This window comes from Mytilus edulis, chromosome 4, assembly GCF_963676685.1.
Source record: "Mytilus edulis chromosome 4, xbMytEdul2.2, whole genome shotgun sequence".
Lineage (NCBI taxonomy): Eukaryota > Metazoa > Mollusca > Bivalvia > Mytilida > Mytilidae > Mytilus > Mytilus edulis.
The window spans coordinates 4870078-4892228 of NC_092347.1; the positions used below are offsets into that span (position 1 = coordinate 4870078).

The 22151-nt window shown below is 31.2% G+C and overlaps 1 protein-coding gene across 1 annotated transcript; it reads right to left on the reverse strand.

The window, feature by feature from the left end:
• Positions 1-420: 420 nt before the first annotated feature.
• LOC139518790 (uncharacterized) lies at positions 421-20497 on the reverse strand. Its single transcript, XM_071310350.1, has 19 exons — positions 20457-20497; positions 18462-19215; positions 17282-17352; positions 15420-15491; positions 15088-15222; positions 13821-13943; positions 13131-13202; positions 12555-12778; positions 11810-11902; positions 11124-11210; positions 10091-10195; positions 8465-8651; positions 5597-5740; positions 4796-4881; positions 3862-3932; positions 3187-3365; positions 2037-2166; positions 1194-1267; positions 421-556 (listed from the first exon to the last, which is right to left on the reverse strand). Exons 3-19 carry the CDS (start codon positions 17283-17285, stop codon positions 552-554), a joined length of 1791 nt encoding a protein of 596 aa, XP_071166451.1. The 5' UTR covers positions 17286-17352; positions 18462-19215; positions 20457-20497; the 3' UTR covers positions 421-551.
• Between the last annotated feature and the right edge of the window lie 1654 nt (positions 20498-22151).

Below are 22151 nucleotides of genomic sequence, written 5' to 3' on the forward strand. Positions count from 1 at the left end.
TCACCCAAATTTTTCAATAAAACGGTACTTCAAAATTCTGGCATACAAGTGGTAGGTTTTGCTAGCTATAAAACCATGTTCAACCCACCGTTTTCCCCCAAAAATTGCTGATCCATAAATATGACGGCTGTTTTACACTAGTTTCTTTAGTTCATAGCATTTAACTTTCTTATTTTTATGGATATCAACTTTTCATGAATATGGAGCCGATCATATCATATTAAGTAAATTAGAATATATCAACAATTATCGGTATCAAGTTGACAAAATACGTTTCGACATTTGTTTGAATATTATTTAACAAATTAAATATGTGAACAACTCACCATACAGTGGTATTTTTCTGAGAGAGAGAGAGAGAGAGAGAGAGAGAGAGAGAGAGAGAATTATTCCTTTTACATTTCATGATTTAATATATAACGAATAACATCATGACACTGTTTTCTTCACTACATACATGTTATACAAGAAAGACAACTTTTAAATGAAAAAATGTAATGGAAATAAAAGTTCCATTCTCTGTCGGCATGTGCTCTTTATCATCTTCCAGCTTAATCTAGAATGAAATAATATTTGTTAATATTTAACTTATTGTATGACAGTTACTTGTATATGTATTTTTAGAATTCCTTTAATTAAATAAAACTTGATACAGCAAGATAGTTAGAAAGAATCTTTCCTTTAACTGTAAATTTGTCCTTTAAAGGGACAGAACTTTGCAACAAATGTTTTTATTCGTCTCTGTCTCAATACAATAACGGCTCGTTTCCTAGTATCTTCAGATACAAGAATCGAAGTTGGTCTTGATTTTATAGATGTTTCTCTTTCAAATCGTACATGTTGACTAAGTGTAAATTCACATTACAGATGGATATCAGGGAAAGCTTATTCTGTCGACGCACCAGGACTCTTTCATCTTGGAGTAATGTGATGCCCTTAAAGTTATCCAACGACATATTGTACTAGTTATAATGTAAATAACCCTTACTTGATATTTTAGAACGTGTGATTTTCGAATGCGCAATTTGCAGTTCTTGAAATTATAACATGACACATGATTGCAGTTGCTTTGAGAGGACAAAAACAATGATAGTGTGATAGCATTTATGACTTTATCAAGCTTAATAATGATAGGAATAATTTGATACAATAGTTTATTATGGTTAAACAATATCGAACTATTATTTACCAACCTTTCCTGCGGATGGATTTTTCTGCTTTATTATTTGGATTCTCTTGAATCATTCTTTGAAAATGTATTTGGTATCTGGAATGTAATTAAAAGTAGTAAATCAATTATTGAAGTCTGATAAAGGCATTATAAGCTTAACATCATCTAAAAAGTCTGAATGATAAATTATTTAGTCATCTTCTGTCCTTCAGTCAATTTGTGATCAACAATGGTAACTTCAATTATATCAATTCTGTACGCTGGCAATTAATAAAGTCCTGTTTAAAAAATTCATTAAAATGTTGATGTGTTAAGTTACAAAACAACTTTTACATAACCAAAACATAGCCTGGATGGATATGAAGTAACTGCAGTGGAAACGTCCGAAAATTTACGGAAACATTGAAAATGACTTAATAATTTATTGTTCAGTCTTTTAAGAAATGTGAAGTTCAAAATAACCGTTTCAGATCAAAATTGTTAGAGTAGTGATATTTAGCAACCGTCAATTGTTTGTTTATTATATTTGAAATACACATATTAAGATCTCCTGTCAGGGCTGGGTAATAATTGTTCAGATATAGGAATCAAATTCCCGGTTTTTTGGTTTCAGTCTTAAGTTTTTATGCATTGTTCTATTGACTGTTGTCTGACCTGTTTCGACTTTTTCCTCGATATATATGGTCGGTCTCTTTTCGACGATCTTCGACTTATAAATTATGATTCTGCTTTTTTGGAACCTTCCGCTTCTTTGCAAATAATTTAGAGACTTGTTGCGACATTGATTTCCTACTTTGTATTTGAAAGTATTAGAGAGAACAGAAAAAAATAGTTAAAATATGCATAAAAATTATCACAAACTCACGTTGTTCGATCCATTTCGATGATTGTTTTTCCTGTCTTCTTTCTTTGATAAGCCTTTTCAATCTTTACATTGATATCATTTGGATACTGTCTCCATGCTGACCCTTCTTCATATTCCCAAATGGCACTCACTAATTTACAAATAATACGTTAAAAAGTAACATTGTATAAGAAAACAAATTTAAAAGTTTTTTTCACAGATATTCATTATACTGCCAACTATAAAACCAGAAGATGGACAATATAAAGTTATTTACCGAACAATTTCCGATTTTGAAAAACATAGATTCGCCACTAAAAGATTTTGTAAATAATTTTGTTGAAGCGGTATGTAGGAACTGATCTGACAGTGTCGAACGAAAGAAAAAAAAACAATATAAAACAAAGGTAAATATTGCTCGTGTCGTAGTTGACAGAAAAACAGGGAAAAAAAGAAAAAAAGAAGTCAAATGAACAAATGACGGACTTATTAAATTAGGTATTAAATACTTTTTGCAGACGACAAACAACGACAACAACTAAATGACAGGCTCATTGCTTTGGACGGGAATTTCAAAATATGAGACAGTTCTATGTCCTCATTTAATAACTTGGTAACATTATTATACTGCACTAGAGTACGCCAAACTGTAAATATCTATTAAAAATCGATCGACTCATTGTAAGGCTACTAATCACAAAACATTTCCGAAGTACAAAAGACACGCAGTTCTGGTTTAATATTGTACCTATCTGGAATATGGTAGTTGCTTTTTAATATTTCCGTTGATTGATAACATTTGTTGTTTATTTTAATTTACATGGGAGTTAGATATTTTTGTTATTTTTTAAAGAGAAGTCACGTTTACCAAAAAACAGATTAAAGCTTAATTTTAACCAAATAGGCCGTGTTGTTCCAGACTAAAATATCATAATAGAAACATTTAGTAAATTAAGAATTAATACAGCACACGTAGTCGTTCAAAGTCAGAACCGTAAGCAATGAAGCAATACATATATCTGATGGATGCTGGCAAATAAGTGTGGATAACCGAATATCAATATAGGTTTAGTTTTGTATGTATTCAAGTCATGGCAATAAAAGAAAATTGTACCTGTAATTACAAAACGAAGATCGTAATGTGAGTACTTTAACTTTCAAGCAGTATTACCTGTTGCATCAGAATATATCGGAATGACGTAATCCGTTGGTTCTTCTATGGCATTGGTTCTGGTTGTTCGGGATTTTGATCGAGGTGTTTCCTTTTCCGAATCACTGTCAGAGGTGTGTGGACTTTTATATTTATATTTGTGATAATTTCTTTTGCCACTTCTTCCAACAGGTGCGCCACTTCAAAGAAAAATCATGGTACAGTGTAAAGTGATGTCACATAACGGGTTGCATTGATCTAACTACAAGGTACTGCAGATTTATCGAATACAGTTCATTTAAATATAGAAAACACATAGGGAGCAAAAAAAAGAAACAAAGAAGAAAAATATTAATAACAAACCAAACACCTTGCAACGCCTCGCCATTACACATATATAAAATAAAGAATTAGGAAAATTATGGTTTAAGCTTTAATCTTAGTTTGATACGATATTGCTGTAAATCCATTACATTTTGTAATAATAAAGAATATACATTTACGTTGTTATTACTATATGACACGTTGGTAACACACTACACACGGTATATGTGATCAGTTTCACTATTCTTTACATTTTTCACACCACTACAACTTTTTTTCTTGAATGCGAATCGTTTTAATTTTAATTTTCTTTGTAGCAGAACAGATTGGAAATTACCAAGAGAACTAATTCATATATATTTTGATACTCACTGTACTTTAATTTCAAACCGGCCGTTGTGTCCCATCTTATATAGCCCAGTTGTTTTAGAATCCCATCTCACCTGAAGAAGTAGACAGGCTGAACAAATTCACCACGAAATACCCTTTCGCATCTGTCTATAGTGTTATGCGGCTCTTACTTGCAAATTTAATCTTAATCATTTTGACTCTTTTGTATTTGACCATTTTGTTTTTCTTTATTTTCTATCAGAAAGGAAGAAATACCAAAGCGGCAGAATAAATTCCTTATTGAAATGAAAAAAAATCTATTTGATGAACCTTTTCATAGATTGCGAACCTAATATATTGAATCTGATTGAATGAAGTCAACGGAAAGTATTATTATTGATTTGTTAATATACGATAATGCCGAAAAATATCAATATTTAAAGAGAATTATATTCCTCCAAAGTAAATTGAAAAAAGATGGAAGGTCATACATACGGGCAATATCAAAACCTCGACTATTTTATTACAACATAACGAGTTAGAAATAATTGTCATATTTCCTATTTTGTACGTACAATTGCCAACAACGTCTTAAGTTTAACCTGGTTTTATATCTAAATAAACCTTCCTCTTGTATGAATATTGTTTAAAATTCCGTTATTTTCACCAAATTTGGCGAGCAACTCTTACAGAAAAAATCGGTTACCATGACAAAAATAAACATATCAACCAACCAAAACTATGTAAACATACAAATTCAAACAAATATACCAATATATCTGACCAAATGTTTGTAGATGATAGTAAATACAGGATAGTTAAACGAAACGACATATACACTGAACAGTACCAATTGATTAACATATGAATAAAGGTTATATGAAATGAAAGTAATGCTATACACATAGATTTATGTATTATTCCAAAAACAAATAGAAGTATGTAAGATACAAGTCAGATATATATACATACTCACCACAACCTTTCCTTCTCGTCTCACGTCTAAAACAGTCCCTAAACTTCCAGCCCCACCATCTTTATTACCAAACTTCCAATCATGTCCTATATTATACCAAATTGTGACTTAAGATAACTGTTTACTCATAGTATCAAACTGTACGATAGGAAAACACATATAACTATATTCGATGGTAAGATATAATTTTATTCTACAACCGTTCAGGATGAATGGAAAAATAAGTTAAAAATGCTAGCCGAAATAACAAATAAAGTGACCCTTTTCTTGAACTTGTTTCATTTTCAATTTCATTGCGTATATCAGAAGGTTAAGAAACACGAGGATACAAAGATACGTTAATGGATAGTTCAAGATTAATCACGTTTTCATCACTATGCATGAAACGAATGAAATGGATTATCAAAAAATGGGAGAATCCAGTTTGTAAATTATGAATGCACGCTTTAAGTATTTAACCTGCTGATATGAATTCATGCTAACCTTCAATCCCATTATATAGGCTGTACTTCGGCAAATTAAAGATTCTAGTTATAACCTTGTTATTTTTACATGACTGATGACAACAGTAAGTGAAAACTCCGAAAACTCACCAAAAATAAATGGCGTTGTCAATTTTTTCTTCGATCTATAAGTTTGACTGTCCCTCTGGTATCTTTTGCTCCTCTTTTTCAGTATATACATAAGTTTTGACATTATTTTTGTTTGTTTTACATTTAAATGTGTAAGCACGCTTAATTTGTATATCAACTGAAATTAGACCATTTTATTTTTTCGTTTCTTTGTGTACTATGTTCGCACCTCTAACTACTCTACAACCAATAGCTATCATCTCATCCACCAGTATTCTAGGTTCATCTACCTTTCTTAGACTGTATGTACTAGTTTCGTCACATTGCATGTATATATTGGTATCACCATTATCCCACTGAACTCTGGCTATACCTTAAAATAAGATAGGTTTTTCGAATGCTGTTCATTGTTTATCACTGGTTTATCTGACGTGGCTCAACACCAAGATAAAACAATCTTACGTTACTAAATAACAATTACACTTTATCATTCAAATACAATACACGATGGTCTTGGGGTATTTATAATGGGTACTGACGTTGTTAATCATCTCAATACCGTGTTATAGTATACTTTAGTCTGGCCTTATGAATATTATGTTTTCTGTGGATTCTCTCATAATTTATATCCATTTGATATTATACTTTCCATCATTGTGTTATTGTGTTATTACAGTGAGTTGACTGTTAGTGTTGCTCTCCACCAATTGCAACTCATTCAAAATTTTTACCCAATTGCAATTTGTTTTATAAAATCAAATTGTTCAACTGGTCAGAAATTTGAACCAACTGCTGTAGAAAACCACAGCCAAGTCATGAAAGCGCAAGGTGATAAAATAAAACATACTTTAGCAACTTACCTGACCATATAGGAAAATAGGTATTTAGTCGGATCTTAACACGTACTTGTGATTTGGTTAAAACCGGTTTTGTTCAAAATATACGAAGAAATGTCGAAATGTTCAGGACTTAATTAAATCCGTATTTCGGTAGGATGGTGCAAGCATACGATTTTTATTGCGTCTTACACTTTGAGAAGCGAATAATCTTCAACTACTTTATTCAAATATTGTGTAAAAACGTTAATTTTGAGCTATGAAAGTCAAGTGGCTCGAGTATTTTTCTGAGGAAGTTTTAAAAAATTGCAAAGAAATATTTTTACATTGGGTTAGCTTTCATTAGTCTTAACTATCTATAGATTAACAACTTCTGGTTATATTTATAATTTAGATTCATCATTGAAGATGGTGGACGATTTCGCAGATAATTAATTATATTGATGTGCCATTTGTATGCAAGAGTGACATTTCGTTGTATTATGTGCCAATTCGAAAAAGTAATGCGAGTATTCTCTCCCCTTAACAGGTTCATTATTTTATAATTAAGTTTAGGTTTCTGATATAATTTTGAATAATTACAAAATGTATCAATTCAATATATTTCAGTTTTTGTTATTGGTGTATCAAAAACATTGATGTACGAATATAATTTCATAAATTTGAAACGTTTAAAATGATTACATACCAATATAAAGAACCGTTCATCATTTTTGAAAAAGACTATGAAGGAAAATCGATTAATTTATCTTCCCTTGGTGACAGATTGATTGGGAAATGAACCAACGTAATATAGTGGTAATCACAGAGAGGGACCAGCAAGCAATTTTTAATTGTAGCTTATTCAACGTTAAAACAATTTTCCACTATAAACGAATGTTACTTTATACAAATATAAGGACTTTGTTAGCTAAATCTACAAATTTTATTAGATATTATGATTTTTTATTGCAATAGATTAATATGCTACATACTTACAATCCTATAAGACTTTAACTCCACTTTAATGATGTTGTGACAAAATTAGTTTATCAGTTTGTATAGTTATATTATATTCATTTCCATGCTGAAGGGGAACTGTTTATTTTGAATTGCTATTAAATTGTCCAAACTAAGCTTTCATATAGTTTTTCTTTCTAAAAGTATTCTATATTTATAAGAATCAGACATTATGTGAATTAAAACATTTCATATTCAGTAAAATATGTGTAAAATTGCAATATATGTTTGTAGGAAGTTTCCATGGGGGAGATAATAACTTACTTCAAAAAGTCTTTATTCAAAAGAATAATATTTTAGGTTATCTCCCCTGAAAACTTATCAATAGCATATTGTTATTTCACACATATTTTACTGAATATATGATGTTTTATTTAAAAGGATATCTGATTCTTATAAATATAGAATACTTTTAGAAAGAAAAACTATATGAAAGCTTATAGTTTGGACAATTTTATAGCAAATCAAAATAAACAGTTCCTCTTCAACATGGAAATGACTATAATATAACTATACAAACTGATAAACTAATTATGTCACAACATCATTAAAGTGGAGTTAAAGTCTTATAGGATTGTAAGTATATTTTATTTTATCACCTTGCACTTTCACATTTTGACTGAACAATTTGTTCAATATTCTGACCAGTTGAACAATTTGGTTTAATAAAACAAATTGCAATTTGGTCAACATTTTGAATGAGTTGCAATTGGTGGAGAGCAACACTAACAGTCAACTCACTGTAATATATTTTTGTATTCTTATCATTCTTTTTTGAAAATGTGCTAAGCCTATATGTCTTTTTCTGTTTCTATATTACATATGACGTGATTCTGTTTTTATACATCATGTCATTGTGTAACTGTGCTGTGGTTAATATTTTGGTTTTTTTCCCATTATGTTTGCTAATGTGATTTCTCTAGATGCACCTTTTGTGTTTCTTTTTACATATTTGTTTGTTTTTATAATGATCAGGATTATAACACAATCGTCCCCACGTATTCCATGCTATGTCTCCGGTTGAGAGTTGTCACATTAGTAAGCATATCACATCTTCTTTTATTACATACACTTATGATCGAAAGATTTATTTACCTTGTTGTGATCGATTTACATGCGCATCTGTTAACTTATCTGGTGTAATGAGGCTTATATATCACATGGCTTTCAACATTACATTTTTATTTTTAAAGTCATGAACTATATCAATGATAAATTCTACCTACTAGTATATAAAACTCATATGAATATTATTTGCGCACCATGCGATTCTTGTCCAATGACGGTTCCAGCCAAATGATTATCCTGATTACCAAACCTCCAGTCAGGTCCACGCCGTACTCTATCACCAAGTTGTATAGACCGACATGTTAATTCAGTAAAGTTTCCCTGTCTAATCTCTACGCTTAATGGATTCACAAATTCAAGTACCATATCGAGGCAGTCGTTCTAGGTCGATGCAAGAATGAATGACAAACAATATAATTGAAAAATAAATTTCATAGATCTGCAATTGGTGTATGTACTTTCCTTTCATTGACTGTTAAGTATTTTAAATAACCGTTCTGAATATCGTATGAAGTAAACATTCAAAACTAAAAACAGTTCTTTTGTTTTCATTATTTTACTTCAACTTACAAAGACATTTGTACGAATGAAACTTTTGGTAAAAGAAAAATATATTTAGATCCTTTTATTTTTAGCCAAAATGTACTTTTCTGTGAACTTGCTTTAACAATTTATGAGTATTGCGCTCAATAATATCCTTTTTAGAAACCCAAGGGTTAATTTTTTAAATGAGTTGACGTCTTAACAGTCGCGTTTCACAACACGACTTTCGTCAGAATTTGGAAAATACATGTACAAGGTGATATATGTGCAATTATGGATACACCTGGTCTCTATGAAGTATGAACTTAAAGTAAAATATAAAGGCTGCATTTCTTTCTTATCAAAATTTTGTAAACGTTGTGTCGTATTTGTTGATGTTTTCTAAACGCTACGAAAGTAGAAACAAATACAACGTTTAATAAGTCTTTACTGACCCTGTTTGAACTTTCAATAATGCATGCACATGTTGTTGGTAAACAGACTTTTTACAAACGTAGAAAAAATATATCGTTTAATCAAGTTAAACTTAGAAACAAATGTAGCGTTTGTACTAACAAACGAAGAACGAAGAACTGTAGACGCATCTTTAGCGAGTGTATAGTTTGTCAAAGTTTATGTAAACTTTGCAAACGTTTTTTTAGAAACAAATGATCAAAAGAGGGACGAAAGATACCAGAGGGACAGTCAAACTCATAAATCGACAATAAACTGACAACGCCATGACCAAAAATAAAAAGATAAACAGACAAACAATAGTACACATAAACAACATAGAAAACTAAAGAATAAACAACACGAACCCCACCAAAAACTAGTGGTGATCTCAGGTGCTCCGGAATAGAAAGCAGATCCTGCTCCACATGTGGCACCCGTCGTGTTGCTTATGAGATAACAAATCTGTTAAATAGTCTAATTCGGTAGGTCACATTTATGAAAGGGAAGGGGACTGTAGTTACGACGTAAGGAACATGTGCGCGCTTAGTAATTTGCATCGTTTGTGTTAGAAAGAAATGCACCCCTAGGTAAGCTGTGCAAATATAGTACATTGGTTGATATTATATGGATTTTGAATTTATGGTCTGACATCTAAACTGATTATTTTATTTGAGTAAAATTGAGGGCGGAAAGTCGAAAAATTATTCTCTGACCATCTGGTTGTTTATTCTTCTGTATATAAAACGTTCACCAGAATAAATTAATGCAGCGAAAAGTTTGCTGTGTTACAATTTTCAACACTTCGCACTAAAATTGTTTGAAATCAATAAAAATTAACTTACATAGGGATCATCAGAACCGGATTCTTCTTTTATTTGTTGCTTTATTGACTCTTTGCTTTGGTCAGCTGAATACATAATATTGGAAGCTATTCTGGCAGCTATCATCTGCGAGAAATAAAATAAAAAAATGTGCATCCAATAACATAAAAAACCAAAAACCAAGAAAGAATATTAAAAATGTATAGGAAATAACACCAAAGGAAGAGTAAAAACTCTTTAGTCGAAGAGAAAACATTAAATCAAAATGATCGATAAGAAAAAAATAATATTAAAAAAACTACAAAAAAATAAAGTAAGGGTAACACGAACTAAAATCAAATGTTAATCTTAAATTCACAGGAAAGGTAATCAGTTTGTACTCTTGATAAATAGATTCAAACCGATAATTTTATATATTTAACCTGCAAAATAATACTGAGGTGACCGTTACTTTGTCTGCATGTCCGTGACTACCCAACGAACGCTTGTAATTCTTCGTTTAGATCACTAAAGGCGGCGAAAAGGAACACCAGTGTTGTAAATATAGAATTTCGGGCGTTCATAAATATAATAAACACATTGTTTGTTGAAAATATTTCACATTGAATGTATCATACAAACGTTACAAAGTGCAAAACACACGACATACACTCCGAAAGTTTAAATCATTCAAGCTCATCTGTTCATCCGTCCACAAATCCCTCTACCCTCTCATGTCACTATCACACACTGTAAAATGATGTAGACAACCTAAACAATGTATTGTGTAATCACAGACATGAAGGAAAGTCACAGTCACAACAGAGTTGTATTTAACAAAAAACCGAGAGTATACCGTCAAGCAGCTGTTTTTTCTTAGAAATATTATGCAATGCGATAGCAGAAACTGTGATACCGATTGGTAGTATTACGACGATTAGTATTATTTAAAATTTTTGTGTGGTTCTTATATAGATAAGAAAATTTGGAAAGGTTAACTTTATTTATTGCTATATATTTGTGAAGAAGTGCTTCATATCTCTTTCAATCTTTCTTATTGCAATACTAGACGTACCATTATTTTAGTCATCTGTACTAAACGATGCATTTCTCTGGTGTCTAGTACTTTCCCATTCGTTTCATTCACTATACGTTCCAAAATCTGAAGAAAGGTTATATATTTTTGACATTTTTGTACATATCTCAATAATTTTATTTACGCATATGTTTCGTAGTTTGCTTCTTTTTCACTGGACTACAAAATCCCTCTGTATACTTACAAAAGAGAACAGCGTTTTATTGTAGTCTTTTCATCATAAGGTTTAAGATCACAGTTATATCTTTAACACGAAGGTGTATCTCACGGCTAAATGCAAGTGCATGACTACCACTAAACCATGACTACTATATGATGTGCAAAGATCTTTGATGGATCACCATATACCTGTGCGTTTAATATGTACATATACAATAAGGGGATTTGGTTTGCATGCCATTGAGACAAGTTACCACCAGATGTTTAAATGAAGTGCAAGTACATTTTGATTCGTTAAAAATTCCTAAGTTGCAACACATGTTCCAGACGAATATGATTTAACGTCTTGTTTGAATATCTTATGTTATTTTTCTCACAGTTGTAGATACTAGTATCGTGTTATCGTAGACAGATACGTTTAAACATATTTTATTTGTTCAAGTACAAATTGGATATGACACAAGTTAATCAGACTTAAGAAGTCTTCTCCATAGACAGATGCTTACCGCATTCTTCTGATTTTTTCCAATTTGAACATAAAAGACTTTGGTTTGTAATCTGACAATGGAATGGACAACCGATTCTACTCCTGCGTGGTTCTAAATATAACAAGATTGTCAAAAATTATTTATAATTAAATCATAAAACAATATAATCTTAACTTTTTCCCATTTTATTTTCGAAATATTTCTTTATAGATAAGAAAAAGAAGAAAAGAAAGGTTATAAAAAATAAAATTTCAGCTTTATATCTGTTTGTGAAATAACTTAAATCTAGAAATCAACAATGATAGTAGTTTAAGACTAAAAAAAGGATGATTTTAATTTTCCTGTTATAAACTGTATATTTTTGAACGGCCTTATTTCTACATAGCATCTGAATATGAACTTCAATAAAAAAAGAGGGGAAGTTATTTTTACTTCAATAAAACGGAGAGAAAAACAAAACTAATATGAAGATTTCTAAAAGAAAAGATACAGTCTTCAACAATATACAAGTTTCTATATTATATGTGTATATCCAAATCGTTCCGAGTCAACTAAACAAGATATGTCAAAAGACTTCGATTTCGATCTTTTGAAGAGACACAAACGCTTTTTTCTTATTTCTAGAAGCCATGTTGGTAACGTATGATATTTATTTGGCTTTCTATTTTTGATGTAACCTTGGAATATGAAATTGGATCAACAAATTAAGGAGAACAGGCAAAAAAACATAATGCCCCAAATGGGGCATACAATTAAGTCTTACATATAAATCAATGCCTTCAAGTGAAGATCCCAAACTAATACCGGTACTCGAGAGAGACAATGTAATACTGCCTTTAGCATTATCAATCATTGATTTCAAATCAATTCCACCTTTCGCAAGTGAAAAAGGAGATGAAGAAGAGGATGTGTTTCCTTCCGATCCACTATCAGTAAATATAATTATATGTCCTTGAAGTGGAAAATCTCCAATGTTTCCGAACGGACCTACAATAAAAAAGAACGTTACTTAATAAATACAGTTATACCTTCATTATATTCAAACTGCCAAAATATTTTAACTTTCCTATGTTATATTATATTAAAATCTATTGACAATCAGTTTTCCTACTTTCAAAATTCTAGCAAACAGTTGGCAAAACCGTCACAGCATTTTTTCAAATTGCAAATTTAAATTTACGAAAAAAATCAATGCAAAAGATAATGTTAAAATATGCGACTGTTGCATTTTAAACCATGTTAAATGGGGAAGTAAAGCTTAAATAAGAATCTGAAAAAGTATGTCTACACACTTTTCCTTGAGTTATGTCATACATTCCTGTTGTTATTCTAAATATACCTGTTATTACGCCAGCCTCACCCATCAGCAACCCTCCAATCGCAGGTGCATCACCACATGGCTCAAGCTTATCTGTGGGATAAATGATTTTTTTTTTATCATGTACACATTTTTTTTAAATAGTTTACGTAAAACTCCTTAAATACTAGAACAGTAACAGGTGAGCTAGGTTAACTGTAAAAATAGCACAAAACAGAATGCATAAAACAGTTGCCTAGCTTTTTAAAATCAAAGGAATTTGTCTAATTAAAAGACAATGAGTATGAACGCCTTCGAACACTACATAGCAACCAAAAATATATGTGTATACCGAATCTCTTTCACCATATAGGAGAATTTAAAAAAAAAAGATTATACATTAAGGCTGGTAATTTATTTCTATTCGTACCTTTCTTGCCGTGCAATGTGTACAAACTAGATCGATTGAAGAAAATATTTCATCTCAAATCTCCCCTTTCTCTGTTTGATGATGGTCCGTACTGGATATTTAAAACCATTGAGTCCAAACATTGTTTGTAAGAGTAGTTTATCACAGTATAAATGTAAATAAGTAAAATACAAAAAGTTGCTAATGTACTACCATAATAGGTGAAATATTTTTGTTGTTTATAAAACAAGCACAGATAGGATCTTCATTCATAATAATTTAATTATTTATATCATAATGAACTCATCGATCAACATTTTTACCTATAGATCTCAATATTAGGTCCAGGTCAGAAGTACATTCATGAATAAGTTGGTTTTTCCCGCCAAATACTGCTAACCCAATATTCTCTTCAAGCGCAGTTGTTACCCAAACATGTTTTACACCTTTAGAATAAATAAACGTTAATATTACTCAATGTTGTCAAAATAAATTATGTAAATTAATTTATAATAACGGAACAAACAAAATACACCGTCAATACTATCCAATGATAGTTCAACTCACAAACATATAGTGTTGGACTGTATGCTTATAAATTAGAAAGCAAACTTTTTTTTTATTAGTTTTAATTAAAAATCATGCAAAACCGGATGCTTTTATTTCAATTCACTCTTTGTATGCTTTAACTGTCAAATTATTTGGTTATAAATGGTTTTTTTTTAAAGTAAACATACACGTATGTCTGTGTGCTAAAATTCAATCTTTTTGTCCGTGACATTGATATGATATTATTAGTTATATAGTGTGCTAGTGACCTAATACGGTATATATGGGGTCAGTAAATTCCATATGGGTGAGAGCGAAGCTCGAATCCCCATATGGAATTTACTGACCCCATATATACCGTATTACGTCACTAGCACACTATGTAACGAATTTATCTTACCGACTATCTTAACTTTTGAAATTAAGACTAGTGATTCTCAAAATGAGCAAGTCTTCAATATTGTTAGCATTAAGAAAATACTTTCATTGATCCTTCAAAAACAGATGTCAACAATAACGACTTGTAAGGTTTAAATGTGTTTTATGAATTTATTTCAATCTTAATCATCAATTTCTTCGTCTGTTGGAACTTTTAAGTTTTTTTCTCAGTACCGTGTATGAAATAAGCCCCGCCCCCTTCTTACCTAATATGGAATATAAAGGGACGTAACTCCACTACTAACCGTGTATGAGATAAATCCCGCCTCCATACTAACCTAATATCAAATATACACGGTTTGCACGCGGACGCTTTTAACCAATCATATTCCTGGAAATGTATAGGAGGTAAGATAAATACATTTATCCACTTCAATGTTCTCATAACAGTTTATTGTTCATATTATTATTGTTTATTTCTACAAACAATAGTTATCATGGGTTATGAAAGACTTAGTGCTTTCCTGTTATCTACTTGTTTGGCTATTGGTTGATTTTATTGTCCAAACAATAAATGTATGCAAAAGTTAGTTAAAGGATGATTTGTGTCACATCAAGATCTAATGACCTTGAAAAACAAATATCTAAATGTTAGTACTATACCTTCTACGTACTCCACTGCTGCTTTTTTCATTACTTCAAACTTGCGGCCTCTCAGTCGTTCTGATATATCTAATACCAATGTTACATAACGTCCAGTCGTACGTATAACTGTACCTGATCGAAGTCTGTATTGAGCTGAAGTAGTGGAAAATACATTTGAATCATCTCCTTTAGCCAAAAAAAAGTTTATCAAATACAGATTATGTATCCTCCGTAACAAAGATAAATACACATATTAACAAAATTTTACGGCACAATTGTCTGTTTGGTGAATTATTCATTTAAATAGTCTTTGTACTGATCATGGATTCAAATATTTATTTCTTACTCACCATGTTCACACACTTGCTTATAATGCTGCAGCCAATCATTTATGGTGTTTGGTTGACCAGAAGTATCTAAGCCTATTTTAGAAAAGAAAATAATGATTTATAATGATACATGATTGCATTGTGCCAATATCTTTATTTGGGACCAAATTTGTAAAACTTAGCGCTTTACTACAGATACCGCTGCTGATTTTATGTTATAATCTGCTCAACTGTCTGATGACACAATTGAATTATAAAGTTTACACCGAATGATAATATTATTGAACTCGTTCTTACAAAATATTGTCTGCGATTGATATTATGAAATGATAATTACTTTGATTGAAATCATATTAACTATGTTTGATGGACGAGGGAATCGAACATCAGTTTGCATTATTTGGGGGAAAAGTTATGCCCCCATCCTGCTTTGAATTCGCTACATGAGATTTAGCCCTCTAGAAAAATGAAAAGACGCTTCACGTTCCGCTAGAAAGGTGGTGCCTTCAAAAAACACAAATAACTAATTTCATTTGCAGTCCCGCCCAAAAAGTACCTTTTATCTATGAATTTAAATGATAAAAACATTCCAGTTAGCCCCATGTATACGTTACACCATTGATCGGATATCTAAGAGTAGTTCATTTACTGATTAATTTTACAGTAGTAAAACACAAAACAAACTATTTACATCTTATTAAAAGGATATGTGTTGAACATCCTTAATTTTATAGCGGAAGCAGTTCTTGTTTATGTAGGTATAATTTGCTTCAAGAGGCTCTTGAAGCTGAGCTGTTTATTTTAACTTTTTTCTACAAATATTGTGAATGTTTTTGATCAACAACAATGAATAATTTACAAGATATTGATAAAAACTAGCCTAATTTTTAAGCTTAAATCCTCGGCTTACATACTTTATCCTCATTGGTACACAGAAACGCAGAAGATATAGTCAAGAAAAAATATATTGAATATCAAAGTAAACACTACTTGTATGTGTTTTTTTTTAAACACTCATCAAATATAACAGGGTTATCATTTTGGTGTATGACAAACACGCTTTTAGTCCACAAAAGATTCATATAACGATAACAAGTTGAAAAGGTTAAACCAAGAACTATGTTGAATAGCATTGAGGACAAGAAATTCTGAAAGGTGTTGTCAAATACGGCAAAGTTAATAGTTGTTTTTTGGTTAATTTTTCTCCTATAAAAAATGACTCAAGTGTGTGTTACATTTTCATGTTGAGGTCCTGATGTGTTCTCCTCTTATGTTTGATGTGTTTTCTTGAGCTTTAGTTTGTAACCCGGATTTTTTTTTGTCAACCGATTTATGAATTTCGAACAGCGGTATACTACTGTAGCTTTCATTCATACAACAAAAAATGATTAACTTACAAGATACTGACAAAAACCAGTCTTATTTCAAAGCTTAAGATCTCGAGTCATAACTTATACACATTGGTACACAGAAATGCAGAAGGAAATAATCAAGAAAACATGTAGAATAACAAAGTAAACATTACATATTTGTGTATGACAGGCACGCGTTTCGTCCACAAATGACTCATAAATCGATTAAAATATTGAAAAGCTTAACTTAATTGATAGATGGCAATTATTTTCATATAATGCAAAAAGTTCAATATCACTACATTCATACGATTTAGCGTTTTCTCATTGACAGTACCCTGAGGGATAGTTTTGAATATTCGTGTTAGTTGCATTTTAAGTTTTTTTCCTATTCAACTGAATATATTTTTTTTTTTATTATTGATGATAATAATAAAGCCTATTCCGATTTACTTGAACAGCAAATACTAGATAACCATAAACTCGATAGGAAAGTCACCAAATAATGCATAAAAAAGATTATATACATACCCATATTAGAACTAGCGGCAGTATCAACATTAGAAAATCCGGTATTCCGCCGTCTTCTGTTGCCAGCAGGCCTGTATATCGATATGGAATATTGAAAACAGATAAATAAACGCAAAAACAACACCAATTGGCCCTCAGTCAATCAATGTCACTGAATTTGCTACTCTTTGACAAAAAAACCCTGTCAAAACCTCTTCCTTATTTCACTTGCTACAATTAGAGACGCTTCTGTTGGCTCTTATTGATATAACTGAATATTATCTGAATGAAACAAAATGTTAAAGAATTTCCGAAAAAACAAACGTGCAGCCATATTGCTTTTGATAGAAGAACTAGCTTCAGAGAAGATGATGAAATAAGATTGTCTGACATTTTATCAGAACCTATGATAAGGCATCAGACAAATGTATGACACCTTATCAACCCCAGATAGGAAATCCTTATAAAAGTTTAAAATTAATTCTGCTCCTATTGTCCCAAATGAGAATAAATGGAAAGTCAGCGTTAAATCAGTGACATGCTTAAAAGAAGGTTTTGAAGTTAAACTATTACCCTATTGAAGATAATTGGCTTTCGTCACATTTTTATTTCCCTTAGTTAATATTTCCGTGATTTGATGACTTTTTAGTTTGACATTTGCGCATTCTCCCTTCGGATGGTTATTCTCTTATGTCATGATGTATTGACACGATTAACACCGAATGCCCTACGGTATCGTATTCATAAAAATTACACAAGGTTGGAGTACGATTGGAACAGCCCAAACTAATCATGACTTTACCAATCAGTTGACATACAATAATTTCGTATTTTAACAAGTTCTCAGACCTTCAAAGTACTAGATTTCAAAATAAAACCAGAATACAACATGTGTACATATATGCTATCTTTCAATGACAGGGTAAATCAATTTGGCTTCGAATATTCTAACCTTAAAAATGAAAATCAACTAACAATTATAGATGTGCAATAATTTGGCTTACACTGCTAGCTTTACTTTCCGGGTGTAGATGTCAATTACTCTTTTATATTTTAAACATTTAGAAAACTAAAAGGCATTCTTGAGAAGAAAAAAAATGTTGGATTTGTAATATAAATATTCCGATTGATATGGACATCTTTCCAATTTATATGCAATGTGTCTTACAAAACAAAAAAAGTCTTTGAAATTCATATTTACCTTTTGTGTGAGTGGAATTGTGACCTTGCATCTGTGAAATCCGAATGTTGTTGTTGTATATTAGGCTTATTTGTTAAAGTTTTCTTGAAGTCAGATACTGGAGAACAACTCGTATATTCAAAGCATTTACTATGAAAACTTAAACGGTTGTCAGAGTGCCATTCTGTTGACAAACTTTTAAAACCCAAATCGTTTCTACGTATTTTACCATTATATTTTGACAAAGTTTGTATATGGTCAGCTTCATCTTTTTTGTCTACTTTTGCACAATTCAAATCAAGTTTATCAATTTCAGAGTTAGTATCTGTGATATTGGATACCGATATATTGTCAAATTGAAAGGCGTTATCTTCGGATGGAGTATCGACGTCTAAGTTATCATTGTCACATTGACCACCATCTTCAATGCTTTCGTCAGTAGTATTTGTTTCAAATTGTCTGTCTTTTTGAATATTATTTGATGGACAGGATGTAACTTATTCGGGTAATGGAATGCATTTATCAATTGGGAAACCATCTGTGTTACCACTTAATGATGAAGAGACTGAAACAATGTCAAGTATATCTTTTGCATCTTCCGATTTCTTGCCATTAGCAATAATCCGTTCAATATAGCTATCTTTAATATGTCTCACTGCTACGGTAATACTATTCACATCTTCAGACAAAATAAATACCAATTCTTTAATTTCCTTTAGTTTTGTAGACTTAAGTTCACAGTGTGTCGCCAATGAATCTACAACCTTTGCAACATCTATATATAGAGAAAGATATGTATCAATCAGTTTAAATTTTCACAATAATTATTGTAGTATGTTAAGTACTGTGACCTTGTTAGCGTTCTGTAAGTCTGTAATACGTTTAATTTGTTATTAGTTTTAAAGTGTGTGTTATCCATTAAACCGTTTTATAGAATGAAGTGTAAAACGCCTTTGTCACTTATAATCGTGGAAACAATCGTGTTCTTAATCCCCAGCCTAATAGTTCATCATCTTCTTGATCTTATAAGCTCAGTAAGCATTTATACGACCTAGTTCGTTTACCAACCGTAGGTGCTGTGGTTCTTTCAAAGTTATATCGAACTTTCCTGAATCTAACCGCAGTGACGTCAAAACTTTCAAAAGGTTACACTTATTCTCTTAGTCTTAATCGTAGGTTTTTTGGGAAATCGATGACACGATGTGAGTATAAAACATGCAACTTTTAATAAAGTAGAATACCGAATGTTTTCCAATTTTCGTTTGAATAAGAGTATAATCATACTGCTTAATTATGCCAGTTTTAATACATTAACAACCTGTATGTTTTATTCCTTCTTCGGCAAGTGAATGATTTCGCTCTCGATTTTTTTTCTTCTTTTTTTTTTTTATAAATACACCTTGTGCGCACTCTATTCAGGACGTATAAATGTGTCTAGAACGTATTCTGTTACCATGTAAGGGTGTCTCTAGTCATAGATTACTAGGTTTTGAAATCACCAAGGTGCTCGCTCTTGGATTCCCATTTTTCTTGTTATGAGGAACTTTGAATACATAATGATTTCTTAAAATCAAGGTTTTTTTTTGTCACAGTAAAACTCAGTTTAAGAAACGTTCAGGTCCGATGTAAGAAAAGATGACAGAAGAAACTTAGCAAAATGACAATGATAACATAAATTAACAAAATACAACTTGGAGTTCAATGACATACTAGACCTCAAATAAACTCATTTAAAGATTATGTGTTAATAATATGAAAATCAAGCACAATGCCTTCCGTAAGGGGTTTATTACTATACCACCATAAAATTAACAAGATGATATAACTCATGTCATGCATGGTTTTACATTGTACTGCACTACTTCATTAGATAATATTTACGATGTTAAACATGTGTAAACACCAATTTTAAGCTCTCTTTTAAAAGAATAAAAGGTTTAGAGTAATCAGCAACACAACGTCAGAGAAATGAGTAAACAAATATACTGAATATACTGCCTTTAAATAATTACCTACTTTCAAATTGCTTTTCGATTTCCTCTCTATCTTTTTTGCGGCTGCAAATAAGAAATAAACACATGTCCTTGTAAGCATGAAAGCAAGACAATTTACCTTATTATTTGTTTTTCGGTTTTGAGATAATTGCCGAATAAAGTATTTTATAGAATTACATGCAGTTCAATACATATTCCTAGCACTAGAAAACATGTTGCAGCCTGGTGATCAAGCGACAGTCTCTTAATTGCCCTTTTATACGCAGTGTCATCAATAAAAATGAATACAAATAGTCAACAATATTTAAAATAGTGCAATTCCGAAAAGTCTAACAGCAATTTTATAAAATATAACACAACTAGAAAGTAAGCAAATTTGAGTCAGAAGTTGAATAAATTCACACTTAAGCGCTTTTCTGTATTTATCTTCATCATGCACGATCAATGCCGACTATTTGAAGACAAGAATGTATCAGAACCGAAACAGTCGAAAATCTACATGTCCAAAAGGTGACATAAAATAACAACATCCATATTGGTGTACTTTGCCTGAAGGAGTTGAAACTCTAGTTTCCTAATAATATTTTGTTTATAAACGGACCATATATGACAGATTCGTTTAAAATCATATCAGAACCAAAGTACTTTCTACTGAGCTGATGATTACCCTTTATATTTTCTGTTTGCCCTTTTTGCACTGTGACGTGAATTTAGCTACGATTTACTCAAACATTACAACATGTGGAAAATATTAGGGTAGATGAGCTTTGAATTCCCCATTAAAATTTTGATCGTTTTAAGAAAACAGGTTTTATACAATCACTCCGGATCACTTCGTTCTCCATGTTTATTATAATAAGTGATATACAATGTAGTTTGTATATGATTGATCAAATTGAATGCCACTTTTGTTTTTATAAATAACTGGAACTGCCGTGGCTAAGGTCGACATTTTTTATAGTTATTTTCACGAATGACCATTACTTCATTGTTTAATGTAAATGTATCAGTACCATGTAGATTTTTCTACAAGGCATTCAAATCGATTCTGATGTATTTGTCTGCATGCAGCTCCTATTTCGGGAGGTCATTATCATCAAGTTAAATCACTTTTTGGTTTGTATTGTACGACAAGCCTTTACTTACCACTGAATGATATTAAGGATTGGACTTTTTAATGAACGTTTTGAGAAGAAGAAAAAAACGAGAAGTTTTTCTTTTACTGGTTCACTAATTGTTTTCTCAGACACCGATGATTTTTGCCTAAATTCTGATACAGAATTTACTGCTGTTGTCAAATTCAAATTAGATGTATAGAAAAAAGCGGGAAAGAACATCACCAAGAAGTTAAATAAAATGATCTAGCTTTCTTGATCTCGTTTGTTTTTTTTACACCGACTCGAATGACGATAAAAAGTGTTTGTCAGGATAGGTTTACAGTTTGTTCTCATATAAATGACAAGAACTCTCTGAAAAATTAACCTCCAGTATTGTGTTGAAAACATAAACAATAATAAAATGATAATTTCAGAAGGGTTTGTTTGAAATCATGTCAGACTTCTGAGCTGATGAAACTATTGGAGACTGATATACAACTAGCAGCGGTATCGAGCCACTGCTATAAAAAAAGAAAACATCATACTGAAGCCCTTTTCAGGATTTACATGTAACTTTATAAGAACGCTTCAATCCATATAAGCCAAAGATGAATAAATAC